Here is a 14,627-nt window from a genome sequence, read left to right on the forward strand (position 1 = left end):
ATTTAGATAATATTATAATACAATAGTATTTATATCTGCAAAGTTTGGAAGAAGACTACCGGTATAAACCATATATGGTTTCCACGGCAACGGACGTCACGTGTGTCGGGGTGAAAATCCCCCTGTTTCCTTCTGCTCACCCCCTGAATTAGTTTGTAAGGAAGGAGCGGATAAATTCTGGTCTCAAAATTATAATTTATTAAACAATGAGGCAAATTCTGAGTCGCAGAGCTCTGGGTTGTTGAGATACAAAGAACAAGGCAAGAACAACCATGAACAACAAAGAACAACTCATCAACAACCACTGGACATGGAATTCACACATAAATATACCCATGGGCGTTCCCGCCTGCCGGCCAACAGGGACATCTACTATCCCCCTGCAGACCCTGGGTCATACAGCGAATAACTGTCACATCAAGACAGCAGATTGACGTCACCGTCAGCTAAATGACGACTATGGCTACCACTATGGCACCTTAAGGTGCCATTGAGCTGGGCTCTGGGCGACATACGCGGTTGCCTGGGGCGCCACCTCCTACAAATGTAGCTGCCAGTTTGATCTCCGTCACACCGGGGTTAAGTTCCTGCAAACTTTTAGCCACATTTCCACCTCCACAGACAAAACAACAACTAACAAACAACTTCTTCTCCTTCATCGTCGGGTTTCAACAACTGTAGCTTGAGTTCTTTAACGATTTAAATGCGAAATTATTCAAACTCAATCACAAAGATTTATAACCTTTAATACAATTTTATTTTTTACTTTAACGGGAAGAAAAACGATGTCAAAACACTAATATACCAGAGTATATGCCCTGTTTTTATCATTAAACAGTTACTTATATTTTCTTATACATTTTGCACCCGCACTGTTGGTAGTTTCCGCATTGGGGTAGTTTCAGAGCAGTAGAGTAACACAAAAAGCATAACTGACACAAATAATGGCTGGATATACTTTTGTAGGGTTTATTTTGATATATCTCTTTCCCATAGAGGTAAACGGCAGCACGCAGTTTGTTTGGAACTATTGAGGCTTACATGAACCACGTGATCACTGTAGCGGTGACATCAAAGCTTGACGCAACTCTCTCTCTGCTTACTTCCGGCGCTGGTGGAGACCGGCTGCTGCTTGCAACGGCTCCTGCTTACTGTCTCTTTTTTTCCTACTTTTTGCTATTCTCCACTTTTATTCTCGCTGTTTTTCTGCTTCTTCAACAACTTCCAGAGCAACAATGCATGAAGTGGCTCGCGTTGTTTACAGTAGGGAACAGCTGATTGCGCTGAGTAGCGCTGTAGTGTTCCCCAGGGACAGACACCAAATACCCCCGGAACTGGTTCGGAAGTCCCACCGTGGTTGCAGTGCCGGGAAGAAACGTCGAGATAAGAAGAGATGCTTCAGACCGGCTCTCCCCACCGTCACTATGGGAAATGTGAGATCTCTTCCCAATAAGATGGATGAGCTAGCGGCACTAACTCGCCATCAGCGTGAGTACATGGAGAGCAGCGTCCTTCTGTTCTCCAAGACCTGGCTCACACAGAACATCCCGGATTCTACTCTTCTGCTTGAAAACTTTCATCTGCTGCAGGCGGACAGAATGGCGGACAGCGGTAAGGGAAAAGGAGGGGGGCTGGCTGTGTATGTGAACGTGAGGTGGTGCAAACCGGGACACTGCACTATTAAAGAACAACTGTGCAACAGGGACATCGAACTGTTAGCAGTTAGCATGAGGCCTTTCTATCTACCACGGGAGTTCTCACATGTGATTGTAACGGTGGTGTACGTCCCTCCCTCTGCTAACGCAGACACAGCTTGTGACACCCTGCTCTCAGTCACCAGCAGGCTGCAGACACAGCACCCACAGGCCCTCTTCCTCATCTCTGGAGACTTTAACCACGCGTCTCCCTCATCTGTTCTGCCCACATTCACTCAGTATGTCACCTGCCCCACTAGAGACAATAGAACACTGGACTTGCTTTATGCCAACACCAAGGAGGCATATTCTGCATCCCCCCCTCCCTCCCCTGGGAAGAGCTGACCATAACATAGTCCATCTGCAGACTGTGTACACTCCTGTTGTGCACAGGCAACCGGCGGTCTCACGCAGAATGAAGAGATGGACCGAGGAGAGTGAGGCTGCTCTCATGGACTGCTTCAACACCACTGTGTGGACAGAGCTTTATGACCCACATGGGGAGGACATCAACACAATAACAGACTGCTTAACGGACTATATTAACTTCTGCGTTGAGAACACTCTTCCTTCCAAGAAGGTACGGTGTTTCTCCAACAACAAGCCGTGGATTAACCCTGAAATCAAAGCTCTCCTGAAGGAGAAGAAGAGAGCTTTCAGGTCAGGGAATAAGGATGAGCTGAGGGCTGCACAGAGGGAGCTGAGGAGGAAGATCAGAGAGGGAAAAGCCAGCTACAGGAAGAAGATGGAGGAGCAGCTGCAGCAGCAGAACGTCCGCGGGGTGTGGAGAAGCCTGAAAACCATCTCTGGCTACAACACACCCCACTCACAGGCTGAGGGGGATCAGAAGTGGGTCAATGACCTAAACCTACACTTCAATAGGTTTGATGTAGCACCCACTCCTCCCCCCTTGCAGTCGCACCTCTACTCTCTGACTAATGGCCTTTGTTCCTCTCCCACAGCCCCCCACACTCTTAGCTCATCACAACATCAAACCATTTCACACCCACACAGAGACACTCATCCCCCACCCCCACCCCTGTCCTTCACAGCAGCCCAGGTGAGAACAGAACTCAGGAAGACAAAGACAAGGAAGGCAGCTGGACCAGATGCCATTAGCTCCAGGCTCCTTAAGTCCTGTGCAGACCAACTGTGTGGAGTTATGGAGCACGTCTTCAATCTGAGCCTCAAGCTGGGGGTGGTACCACAGCTCTGGAAGACCTCCTGTGTGGTACCAGTGGCTAAAACACTGCACCCCAAAGACCACAGCAGCTACAGACCAGTGGCTCTGACATCCCACCTCATGAAGACACTGGAGAGACTGGTCCTGAGACACCTCCGCTCCACAGTGGACTTCTCCATGGATCCGCTGCAGTTTGCCTACAAGCCTAATGTTGGAGTGGAGGATGCTGTCACCTTCCTGCTACACCGAGCTCCGTCTCACCTGGAGAAGCCCGGCAGCACTGTGAGAATCACCTTCTTTGATTTTTCCAGTGCTTTCAACACCATCCAGCCGGCGATCCTGAAGGACAAACTGGAGCAGACAGGGGTGGACCACCTGCTGTCAGAGTGGATCAGGGACTACCTCACAAACCGACCACAGTTTGTGAGAGCCCAGAACTGTGTGTCTGACCTGTTTACCTGTAGCACGGGTGCCCCTCAGGGGACTGTCCTGGCCCCCTTCCTTTTCACCCTCTACACGTCGGACTTCAGACACAACACTGACGGCTGTGTGCTGCAGAAGTTCTCTGATGACACTGCGATTGTTGGTCTCATCAGTGATGCGGAGTACAGAGGACTGACGCAGAACTTTGTGGACTGGTGTCAGCGAAACCACCTCCTGATCAATGCAGGGAAAACCAAGGAGATGGTGGTGGACTTTCACAGACGACACTCAGCCCCCCCCCTCACCGGTGAACATCCAGGGAATGGACATTGAGCAGGTGGACTCTTACAAATACCTGGGTGTTCACCTCAACAACAAACTGGACTGGACTCACAACACAGGCACACTGTACAGGAAGGGCCCGAGCAGGCTCTACCTGCTGAGGAGACTGCGGTCTTTTGGAGTGAAAGGGGCACTCCTGAAGACTTTTTATGACTCTGTGGTGGCATCGGTCATCATGTACGGTGTGGTCTGCTGGAACAGCAGCATCACTGAGAGGGAGAGGAAGAAGCTGGACAGAGTCATCAGGAAGTCCAGCTCTGTCCTGGGCTGCTCTTCACACACCACAGTGTGCTTTTATTTACTGTTATTTATTTAGTTTCTGATGCACTATGTACAGTTTATAAACCACTCCTACCTCCACTCACCTGTGCAACATCTGTTAATATGTAAACTGTTTTTTGATTGAGTCTATTTTATAATGTATATATCTTTTTATTGGTAGTCTATTTTATAATGTATATATCTTTTTCTTAACTTATCCCTTGCTGTCTGTATGCCGTTGCAAAAATGCAATTTCCCCATTGTGGGACTAATAAAGGTTTCTTAATCTTAATCTTAATCTCTCTCTATGGCTCTGGGTATTAAATCGACTGTGACTTTTAACTTTATAGAAGTTGCCAGACAACACTACTGTTGTTAAAATGCAGCCACAACACCAGCCTAAATATTTGTCCACTGGAAAGATGACATATCCGGCTCACCGTGAACAACCTGCAAGGCAGGCTGTTACAGACCAGATGCAGCTTGCTAAGACGGAAGTGATCATCAACCATTTTAAATGTATCCTGGACAAGCTGACTCCTGACAACTTCAAGGGCAGCATGAAAGACCTGAGAACAAAGCCTGTGGATACAGAAGAGGGTCTGATGGAAATTACCAGCCTTATTTTTGAAAAGGCCATGTCTTCACTCAGCACACCCACAATATATATGGACATGTGCTGGCATGTTATGAACTACAACACCAATTTTGCTTCCAGCCTACGAACAATGCTGATCCAGCACTGCAAGTCTGAATTTAATGAAAACCATGGAAACAACCACATTTATGAAGCGAGAAGGAGGCGCCTGTTGGCTGCTGAGGACGAGGAGAAAGAGCTGAAATGCATCAGGAAGGAGCTGGTTGGCGTCAAAGCCTCCCGTCGCTCCCTCAACAACATCCACTTCATTGCTGAGCTCTTCAAATGCAAGTTAATCGATGACACCATGGTTCATTATTTTCTGACCAGACTCCTGGGTAACGCAGATGAGCAGTCCTTGGAGTGCCTCTGTTCACGCTCATTGGTTTGGAATTAGAACGAGTCACACGAGAGGAAAAAATGGACCACTACTTCCACCAGATGCGTTTATTCGTTCTAGATGGGGCCATTTCTCTCAAGAGTTGCTAGCATCATCACTGCAACCATAAACCTCAGAAACAAAGACTGGGGTCTTTCTAACTGTGACCATTTTAGCCAACCCAGACGCAAGCCCATTGCACATGTGGCTAGCCCTCTACCAGTTCAAGGACCAACTGATGACAAAGGATTAAAAAACCCCACTGTTAACAGTAAGACCCAGACTACATGTAGGGTAAATCTAGTTCTGGAGAGCAAGGGTACAGTCATCAACTCTTTGACCCAGTCTGCTCGCACAGAGAAGGAAAAGGAAAGCTCAGGACAAAGCTCAGAAGAGAGCTGTGAGACAGCCTCATGAAGACAAGTGGATCGAAACGCCGCAGATACTCAGTATGACCCGCCAGCAGCAGCCTGAAGCACCACAGACAGGCCCTGTGGAGTCAGATGGAGTTATCAGCTATGTTAAAACCATGCTGAACAGGGTGTGCCCTGACACATTACAGGGTTGGATGTCAGAAGTGAAGCACCTGCAGCTAAATACAGAGCACAGGTTGAAGACAGTTACCAGCCTGATCTTTGAGAAGGCCATGTCTTCTCCAGATTCACTTGGACTCTGTGCCACTATGTGCGGCTGCATCATGGAGGCCAGCTCTTCAGGTCCTGTCAGCTTCAAAAATCTGATGATCCAACATTGCAGGGCAGAGTTTGAAGAGAACCATGGAAACAGCAGGATTTTCATGGAGTGACAGGCATGGCTCAAGGCTGCTAAGGCACAGAAGGGAGAGTTGGAACGACTCAGGGCAGAGCTGGAAGAGGTCAAAGCTTCCTGTCGCTCTGTTAATAACATCGGGTTCATCTGTGAGCTCTTCAGAGCTAATGTTTTCAGCTCGACGGTCATACACAGCTGTATCAAGCGACTGTTGGACAACAGGGCCGAAGAGTCACTGGAATGCCTCTGTGAACTCTTCACGGTTATTGGCAAGGAGCTTGAAAGGGTCACAGCGAAGAATGTCATGGACTCCTATTTTAAGAGGATGGATGGCTTTATGAAGGATGGAAGGACATCTTCCAGGGTGTCCAGCCTACTAAGGAGTGCAGTGGTTTTGAGAGACAGGAACTGGTGTGCTGCAAAGACCTACAAACGCTTTGCAGTAAAAGACCATTCAGTCCAACAGCCAGATGCACCTGTGAAATGCTTAGACCAATCTGACTTCCCAGTTCTTCAGAGGGGAGATGCTGCAAAGACAGACCATCACACTGCAGTTTCTCAGGATGAGGATCCAACTCCCAGTCCCACCAGCCCAGACACACAAAAACAGCTGGGTGTTTGTCTGCTGCCATAGAAATCAACAGACTGCTGCCAAACCACGCAGGTCTGCTGGCAAAGGCAACTTTGTCTCATTCACCCACCTACCATTCTTACTCCATTACTATCTATCTATCTATCTATCTATCTATCTACTTAAAGTGTGGCAGAGCTTCATTGCATTCAGCATTCATCATGCACCTCAGTGCAGCAACAGGCATAAAGAGAGTGCTGCTCACCTGTCATTCCTAACAAATATCTGGGTGACTGCAAAGCCACGTGATCTTCCTGCTCTGCACTGCTCAGTGCATGCTGCATAGACTGCAATGGTTATTTCTCCAAATCACACTAATTGTCACGATGTGGATGGTGTTCTTCCTGTTTTGTTTCAAGACATGATGGATGTTGGTGGCTCTGTTCAGTGTTAGCCTGTGGTAACTCTTAACTGCTTGTCATATTGTACATAACAAGCGACACATTTATTCGTGGCGTGGCAAACAAATACTGCGTATCCACTGCAAACTTGTGCTTAGTCACTACAGAAAATAGAGAAATGTGATGTGTCACGTCTAAACACATGATGAGAAATGTTGTGCAGTGTCCTTCCTGTGACAAAAACAGCAGTGTGACAGGTTCAACTGTTTCCACGTGAAGAAACACATTTTAAAAATCTATCAAGGACATGTTCATATTGTTAACACTTAATTGATATTTCCAGCAAAGAGGAGATCAAAGATTTCAGGCAGAGTTTAGTGAAACTCAATGTCTGGGTTTTTCCATATGGACGCAGCATCCCGCCAGCTTTACTATTTAAAAAAACATCTTGCATGTGGGTTGTTTTAAAAAGTCGCACAAAGAAAGAGGGTGTCGAAGCGTTGGTAGGTATGTTAGTTTACAACGGGGATGAAAGGGAGGAGATAAGGCCTGTTTTTCTATCTCACTGTCACATCTATTGTGGCACCAACAATCACATTTTGCCTCAGAAATAGTAACATACAATCAGAGGAGAATAAATCTAGTGCAATTAGTGTATGTGCAACCCAAATTAACAGTTTGCTTCCAGTAGATCCATACAGTGAGGTGTTGATACAGAGGCTCCTACCCATTTATTTGCACTGTACACCATCACAACTTAAGTCTCTGGATGTTGTGGGGCTGTCTTGGTTGACATGCCTCTGCAACATCGCGTGGCAATCTGGGGCAGTGCCGCTGGACTGGCAGACCGGGGTGGTGGTCCCTCTTTTTAAAAAGGGGGACCGGAGGGTGTGCTCCAACTACAGGGGGATCACACTCCTCAGCCTCCCTGGGAAAGTCTACGCCAGGGTACTGGAGAGGAGAATTAGGTCTATAGTCGAACCTCGGATTAAGGTTTTCGTCCTGGCCGCGGAACGCTGGACCAGCTCTATACCCTCCGCAGGGTGCTGGAGGGTTCATGGGAGTTCGCCCAACCAGTCCACATGTGTTTTGTGGACTTGGAGAAGGCGTTCGACTGTGTCCCTCGCGGCATCTTGTGGGAGGTTGCCTGTTCCCAGTGCATGTTGGACTCCGGCAGGGCTGCCCTTTGTCACCGGTTCTGTTCATAATTTTTATGGACAGAATTTCTAGGCGCAGTGAGGGACCGGAGGGGATCTGGTTCGGGAACCATAGGATTTCATCTCTGCTTTTTGCAGATGATGTTGTCCTGTTGGCTTCATCGAGCCGGGACCTCCAGTGTGCACTGGGTCGGTTTGCAGCCGAGTGTGAAGCGGCTGGGATGAGAATCAGCACCTCCAAGTCTGAGGCCATGGTTCTCGACCGGAAAAAGGTAGTTTGTCCTCTCTGGGTGGGAGGAGAGCTCCTGCCCCAAGTGGAGGAGTTTGTGTATCTCGGGGTCTCGTTCACGAGTGAGGGAAAAATGGAGCGGGAGATTGACAGACGGATCGGTGCAGCTTCCGCAGTAATGCGGTCGCTGTACCGGTCTGTTGTGGTGAAGAAGGAGCTGAGCCGGAAGGCGAAGCTCTCGATTTACCGGTCAATCTACGTTCCTACCCTCACCTATGGTCATGAGCTTTGGTTAGTGACCGAAAGAATGAGATCGCGAATACAGGCGGCCGAAATGAGTTTCCTTCGAAGGGTGGCTGGGCGCTCCCTTAGAGATAGGGTGAGAAGCTCAGTCACCCGAGAGGAGCTCGGAGTAGAGCCGCTGCTCCTCCACATCGAGAGGAGCCAGCTGAGGTGGCTCGGGCATCTGGTTCGGATGCCTCCTGGACGCCTCCCTGGGGAGGTGTTCCGGGCATGTCCCACTGGGAGGAGGTCCCGGGGAAGACCCAGGACGCGGTGGAGAGACTATGTCTCTCGGCTGGCCTGGGAACGCCTCGGGATTCCCCCAGAGGAGCTGGAGGAAGTGTCTGGTGAGAGGGAAGTCTGGGTGTCCCTGCTTAGACTGCTGCCCCCGCGACCCGGCCCCGGATAAGCGGTGGAAGATGGATGGATGGATGGATGTACACCATCAGACCAACTCTCAAAAACATCCACCTCATGTGATCAAAAAACACCCGACAAGGACAAACAGACATCAGCAAGTGCTTTAGGACACAGCTGAATGTTCCATGCTGTTGAATCACAAGATGTTCAAGGAGGCCTGGAGTTATTCACTATGCTCTGTGTCAGTGGGGATGCTGGTAAAAAAAAAGGGTGAGTGTACAGAATGCATAACAAAACAAGCGATTCTGCTTTCTGGTGGTTTTTTTCTGTACTGTATTGTGAGAAGCTGCCAGTACCATACATTTGTCAGTGTTTCACCAGTGTTTCCATCAGCGTTGGGGGGGTGGTGCCAAGATTGATTTTTTAAAATGTTTTTTGTTTGTTGATTATTATTATTTGAATTCACTCACAGTGCCATTTTAACTTCCTCTAGGCAAAGTGCTTGTATTTATTTTTCTATCTTAAATCACAATTATATCCTTTTGTCACTATGGTTAGTGATGCTGTCCAGCTACTGTAGCAGAGCGGTGCTTCGCAGTGTGAAGCAGAGGAAGGACTAACTTGTGAGTTTTCACGTCTTTTCATTGTGTTTTAGCTGCACTGATTAGTTAACAACAACTGTGACTTTATGCTTTGTGTCGTGCCTTTGATTGCAACACAAGAGTTGCCGTCTGAGCATCAACTAACCTTTATACAACCCGTCTGTTCCTTCAGTGGTTGCTGGTGTGGTGCTTTATTTTGGTGCTCAACAACCATAATCACCGACACAAACCTCATGTTCAAGAGTGCTCTACGTAGAAATGTAACAGCAGACTTTGATCTCCTTATCATTCTGATTGTAATCAATCATTTCTGTATTGTAGTGAATGTAGGCGACTCAGCAGTAATGTACTACAGCTAGAATCACTTCTGTTCTCTGTCCAGAGTCTGTGCTCCACATGAATGAGTCCTGCTAACTGCAGTGAAGGAATGACGTTCGGTCCTGAGGTCTTAAAGGATTTCTCGACTACAAAATAAGATACCTGCTCTTACAAGGTGAATGTTGGTGCAAGTAAAGTCACTGTCAGACATTTGATGAAGTTGTCTCAGAATATATATTCATAACAATAACATAAACATACGGATTCAGAAACAATGGGCATTCAGCTTTTATTTTGAAAGGGATCAAGTTGTTTTTAAACAAAGGCAACGAGTCATCCTTATGAACAGTATTCACTCAGCATGAAAGTATCCAGTGAATGATTTGCCACTACATCCCATCCTTGATTGTATTTTTCCATCATGAGGTAATTTTTTCAACTCTTTTCTACTTAATGTATTTCTAGCTTTGCATTCTTTTTACGTCTGAGACTGCTGAGGAAGGTGCGCTAGCAGTTTGTATGTAAAGGATTTATTTATACTTTTTTCATAGAGAAATCATGAGACTACCACTGACATGCGGAACTTTGTAACGTTTACCACTTTAACGTCTAGCATTTCAGGGCATCACAGGTCAAGGCGCCTTTCTCTGATGTGTGTTTTCTTATGATCCAATGTGCAACTGACAAAAAAAAGGAAAAAAAAAACATCTGTAACTTAAATGTTCATGGGAACAGAATCTGATGTTTGTCTTCTCTCAGTTTGTACATAGGATGTGTTCATTGAAATTTATGTACAGTCTTTTTTGTAATAAACAGCTCATTGAAATTTAAAAACAGTGTTTTGTCTTTAAGCCAAAACATCAAATAAATATCCTTACAGACTTCTGAATAAATAGCTTCTAATATTTTGCATAATATGCATGAAACACTGTTATTGTGTATTTGTGCATTACGTCATGTAAAGCTAAATAGGCTAGGCTTGCTGAGGTTATCCCTCATGTGCAGAGGGAGGTGGCACTGTGTCTCACATGTGTCCAGGAGGAGGAGGAGGGATGAAGTCAGGTGGTGGCTCATGTGGGTATTCTTCAACATTTGTGGTTTTGGGTGGATTTGGATTTGTTTGTGGACTGACCTGAGTGGTGAGTCCATTGTATTGGTCTACAAAAGATGATCAAATGAGAGTTAGACCCTGAGGTGTAGGTTTAGACAGTATAGGTCTGCCACCTCTGTGTGTAGTATAGACTTACCTGTGTGTAGAGCAGAGTCAACACCTTGCAGAGTGGATGCCCTCTTCACCGCCTCCTGGTAGTTTTTATAAAGGACAGCGCCATACTGAACACAAGCAGAGGACACACAGCTAAAGTCTACAGTGTGTTTGTGATTAAACGGCTTAGTTTCAGTGAGCAGTGTTACAGACTTTGCTGAATCTAACCTTGGCTATTCTGATGGAGTTGACCCAAAGCAGCAGCGTGTGTTCATTGTCACAGCACAGGAACTTGATGTAGTGAGACTCCTTCTGGATGCAGGGATGCTGGGGGACAAAGGAAGACACAAACTGTTCTGTTTCAGAGATTTTATATTACAGCTCATGAAGACCAGGCCTGAAAATGTCCTTGGTTTTAGTCATCCTATACACAACATCCTATGCAAAATGCATTGCTGTGTGTATTTTTGGCAGTCTATAAACTGCCTTTAACACAGACAACATGACTGTGGGGTCACTTTCTTTCTTCTCCCAGTCCATCGCAGGTCAGCATACACAGACAAATAACTAATCACACTCAGACTCACAACTATAGGCAATTTAGAGTAACAAATGAACCTAACAAGGATCTTTAGAATGTGGGAGGAAGTCGGAGTACTTGGAGAAAACCCACACAGGCAAAGGGAGACCATGCAAACCCCACACAGAAAGGCCACAGCCAGAATCTAATCAGGAACCTTCACCATGCCGTCCTTCTTTCAGAGCCACTGATGATTTAATCCATTTTTTTTGTAGTACATAAAAGTGCCAGCAGAGGGCAGATCAGACCAAGCTGTCACCATGAATCATGACGCTTCAGTAAAACTAGTAAAAATGATAAAACAGAGTCTCTGTTAAACACATATACCTTTTTACACTCTTATTGGTGCATTTTGCCTTTATTTGATGGCAAAGGGACCTGAAGCAAAGGACACAGTACTTGGTTATGTGCTCGCAGGACATCCCATTGGACATTCTTTACGGCACATATACTATATTTGTCACACACACTTTGCACCTACAGGTCAGTATGGAAAAGGTCTTGTTTTTTCTTTACCTGTCTCACAAAAGTGCAAATTCCACCACATAGAGTGTATGTAGCATCATTTAAATAGTTAATGTGTATGTTTTCTGTTCATGTGGTGTCTCAAATACCACACAGTGTTAACCATATGAGCAGTTATAATAGCAGAATGGGTAACATCTTCAGCACTAGTGAGAGCCCCAGAGCCTTTCGAACACCATGACCATCAGTGTGCACTTTGCTACACTTTGTTTTAAGCCTGAGTTAAATGTGCACGGATTGTATGTTGCAATCAGCTTCTATACGTTAAAAAGTCCATGTCAGAACAGAAAACCTCTAAGCTGACTAAAAAAAGCTATCACACGTGTTCTTTAATATCTTCACCACCTCAAATGTGAGCTGACCTTCAGTATGAAGCAGAAGTTGGTGGGAGCTCTGTATTTCTCTTTGTAGTTGCTGGTGGTGTAGATGTTGACTTTTTCAAAATGCACAAAGCAGGCGAGGTCACTGCAAGACTGCAAGAGAGGAAAACGGCATGCTGTCTCACTAACACAGCACAGTTTCACAGCATTATTAAGAACACACAGTGTAAATGACAACAGAATAATAGTGGCCAGTCGTATCTTCTCTCACTGTTGTCTGGTCGGTATTAAAACTCTCCAAAGAACATAACTTAATTTGAGGCCGTTTTTCAAAGAATGTTCAGTGGAGCTTTGTCTTCCTCTTTAAAGCATTCCTTCCATGTTTAATTCTAAGCGGAGACACATCATTCACACATTCAACCACACTGTCAGTGGTGTAGTTGATCAGCAGAAGTCTAACTTCCTAAGTGGTGCTGACCAGCAGACGACGACTCCTTCCTTTTTCTGCTCTTTCTTTTTTTCACATTTACTGATTCTTCTCCGGCTCTGCCTGCGTGGTGACACTCGTCTCCTTTCCTCATATGACACTGGCTTTTGTGCAGCTACTTGTTAAGGCGACTGCAGTAGAACCTCGGTTAATGCTTCCTGTCTGCTTTACCCATGTGTCCTTGGCCCCAGATGATTCCTGCAGCTCTCTTATGTTTGTGATTTGCACATCTGCCTCACACAGTTTCCCTCGCATCTATTTCTCCCTCTCGGATGATTTTATTTTTTGGAGTTGGCCTACAGGGGCGGTGTTTTGCTGCTCTGTCTCAGTGTCAGAACTACATGTTTCTCTTAATAGCGGCAAGGCCTCAATTCACACTGTCTATCTTCATTTCTGTGCTTTTCTGCCTCTGTTAGGCTTCAGAAAGAAGCTGTCACTGAGAAACTAACATCCCTCAGCTCTTTGAGGACAGATTTGAATAATCTGCATAAACAACAATGCAGACATATAGACGTCTTTATAGCAACAACACAGTGCTCTTACGTCTGTACTTTCAATATAACTGACTCAGCAGCTTATCATATTACACAGCCAATAGACACTACTGTACTTAAAAAAGTGTACAGGCAGCAGGTTGTGGATGTAGATTAAATGAACATCCTACAGGTGTATGATGCAGGGTTTTAATCAAATGATCCCAACAGCAAGAGCTCTACTGTCTGCTTCAGGCTTCTGATAAGATACATCAAGCACTGAAATGCTGCCTGATGTTTCATTTATCCTACCTTTGTTTTTCCTTTGGGTACATAGTAGATTCCAGAGGCCCTGAGAACAAAGTAGCGAGACTTCCAAACCTTCTTCCCGTCTTCTTTTAGGTACAGCGTGCCTTCAAGATCAGGAACTATCAGAGTTGAACCTCCAAAATGTTCCTGCAGCATCAGACAGACACACACACACAAAGTATTAAAAAAGACAGGCATCCTCTCCAGTGTGAGCTTGGAAACATCACTGACCTTGATGAGGAGTTCTTTGGCCTGTTGGTTAACCCCACTCAAAACTGTTTTGCTCTTTTTCCACATGTAAAACAGCTTTAGGAGGAGGAAAACACATTTTAATTGACTCACTGTCTTCCATCATCATGTGATCACAGCTACGCCCTCCTTCTCACCTGAGGGTCTGTGAACATCACATACTTCTGGGGCCTTAACACGAAATAGATTTTGTTTTCACTGTGACGAGTCCAGGCACACAGCAGCTCCACTAAATACTCATGGTCCTCAAAGCCTCTCTCTGAAATGATGAAAAACATTCTGCTTCCTATAGTCAGACTCAATGTGTGTGTGTGTTACAGTGATCTCACCGTTCTGCAGCTCAGGGTTGGTCTCACACACGCTCCAGTCGATGCTGCTGTCACAGTGTGTCTTCTCAAGCAGCTTGTCCAAAACCTGTCGGACCGTCTGCCTCTCATTCACCATCAGAGTCTTGGAGCTGCCATCACCCATCAGCACCTTCACTATCAACTAGGAGAGACCTCACAATCAGCTACTGCCCAGGGAAGAAGAACACGCAGACGCCTGCTGACCTTACCTTCCTCACTTTGGCTTCTTTCAGCTTCTCCAGAGCCAGTTTGATCTTTTCTGCTTTAGTCTGAGGTTTGCTCTGCACACAAGAAAACTTCCATTAACTTTCGACAACATGTTAACTTTCATAATCCAAGGTCTGAGTAACCGTCTGCATCACCTGGGATGATTCAGCAGTGTTTGATGATGGAGTCATGGCAGGTGGTGGGGGGGTCCGATCATCTGGAAGGCTGCTGCTCTGTGGAGGAGTGGAGAGTTCTGGCTGGGATGACTTGCATCCCAGGTCAGCCACCAGAGCATCCAGGTCATGGTCCTCCAGCTCAT

The 14,627-nt window shown here is 46.1% G+C and overlaps 1 protein-coding gene across 1 annotated transcript; it reads right to left on the reverse strand.

The window, feature by feature from the left end:
• Window positions 1-9,879: 9,879 nt before the first annotated feature.
• Window positions 9,880-14,624, reverse strand: LOC114449232 (amyloid beta A4 precursor protein-binding family B member 1-interacting protein-like). The gene is made up of 11 exons (XM_028426718.1): window positions 14,464-14,624; window positions 14,311-14,382; window positions 14,084-14,243; window positions 13,892-14,013; window positions 13,737-13,811; window positions 13,509-13,652; window positions 12,279-12,389; window positions 11,040-11,138; window positions 10,855-10,939; window positions 10,636-10,765; window positions 9,880-10,287 (listed from the first exon to the last, which is right to left on the reverse strand). Exons 1-11 carry the CDS (start codon window positions 14,497-14,499, stop codon window positions 10,233-10,235), a joined length of 1,089 nt encoding a protein of 362 aa, XP_028282519.1. The 5' UTR covers window positions 14,500-14,624; the 3' UTR covers window positions 9,880-10,232.
• Between the last annotated feature and the right edge of the window lie 3 nt (window positions 14,625-14,627).

Source organism: Parambassis ranga, chromosome 17, assembly GCF_900634625.1.
Source record: "Parambassis ranga chromosome 17, fParRan2.1, whole genome shotgun sequence".
In the NCBI taxonomy this organism is placed as follows: domain Eukaryota; kingdom Metazoa; phylum Chordata; class Actinopteri; family Ambassidae; genus Parambassis; species Parambassis ranga.

Coding starts and splice junctions, on each gene's coding strand:
- LOC114449232 (XM_028426718.1), bottom strand. CDS start 14,499: ATGACTCCATCATCAAACACTGCTGAATCATCCCAG. Junction 12,390..13,508: donor TACCCAAAGGAAAAACAAAG/GTAGGATAAATG, acceptor CCTCTCTTGCAG/TCTTGCAGTGACCTCGCCTG. Junction 10,940..11,039: donor ACTCCATCAGAATAGCCAAG/GTTAGATTCAGC, acceptor GCTTGTGTTCAG/TATGGCGCTGTCCTTTATAA.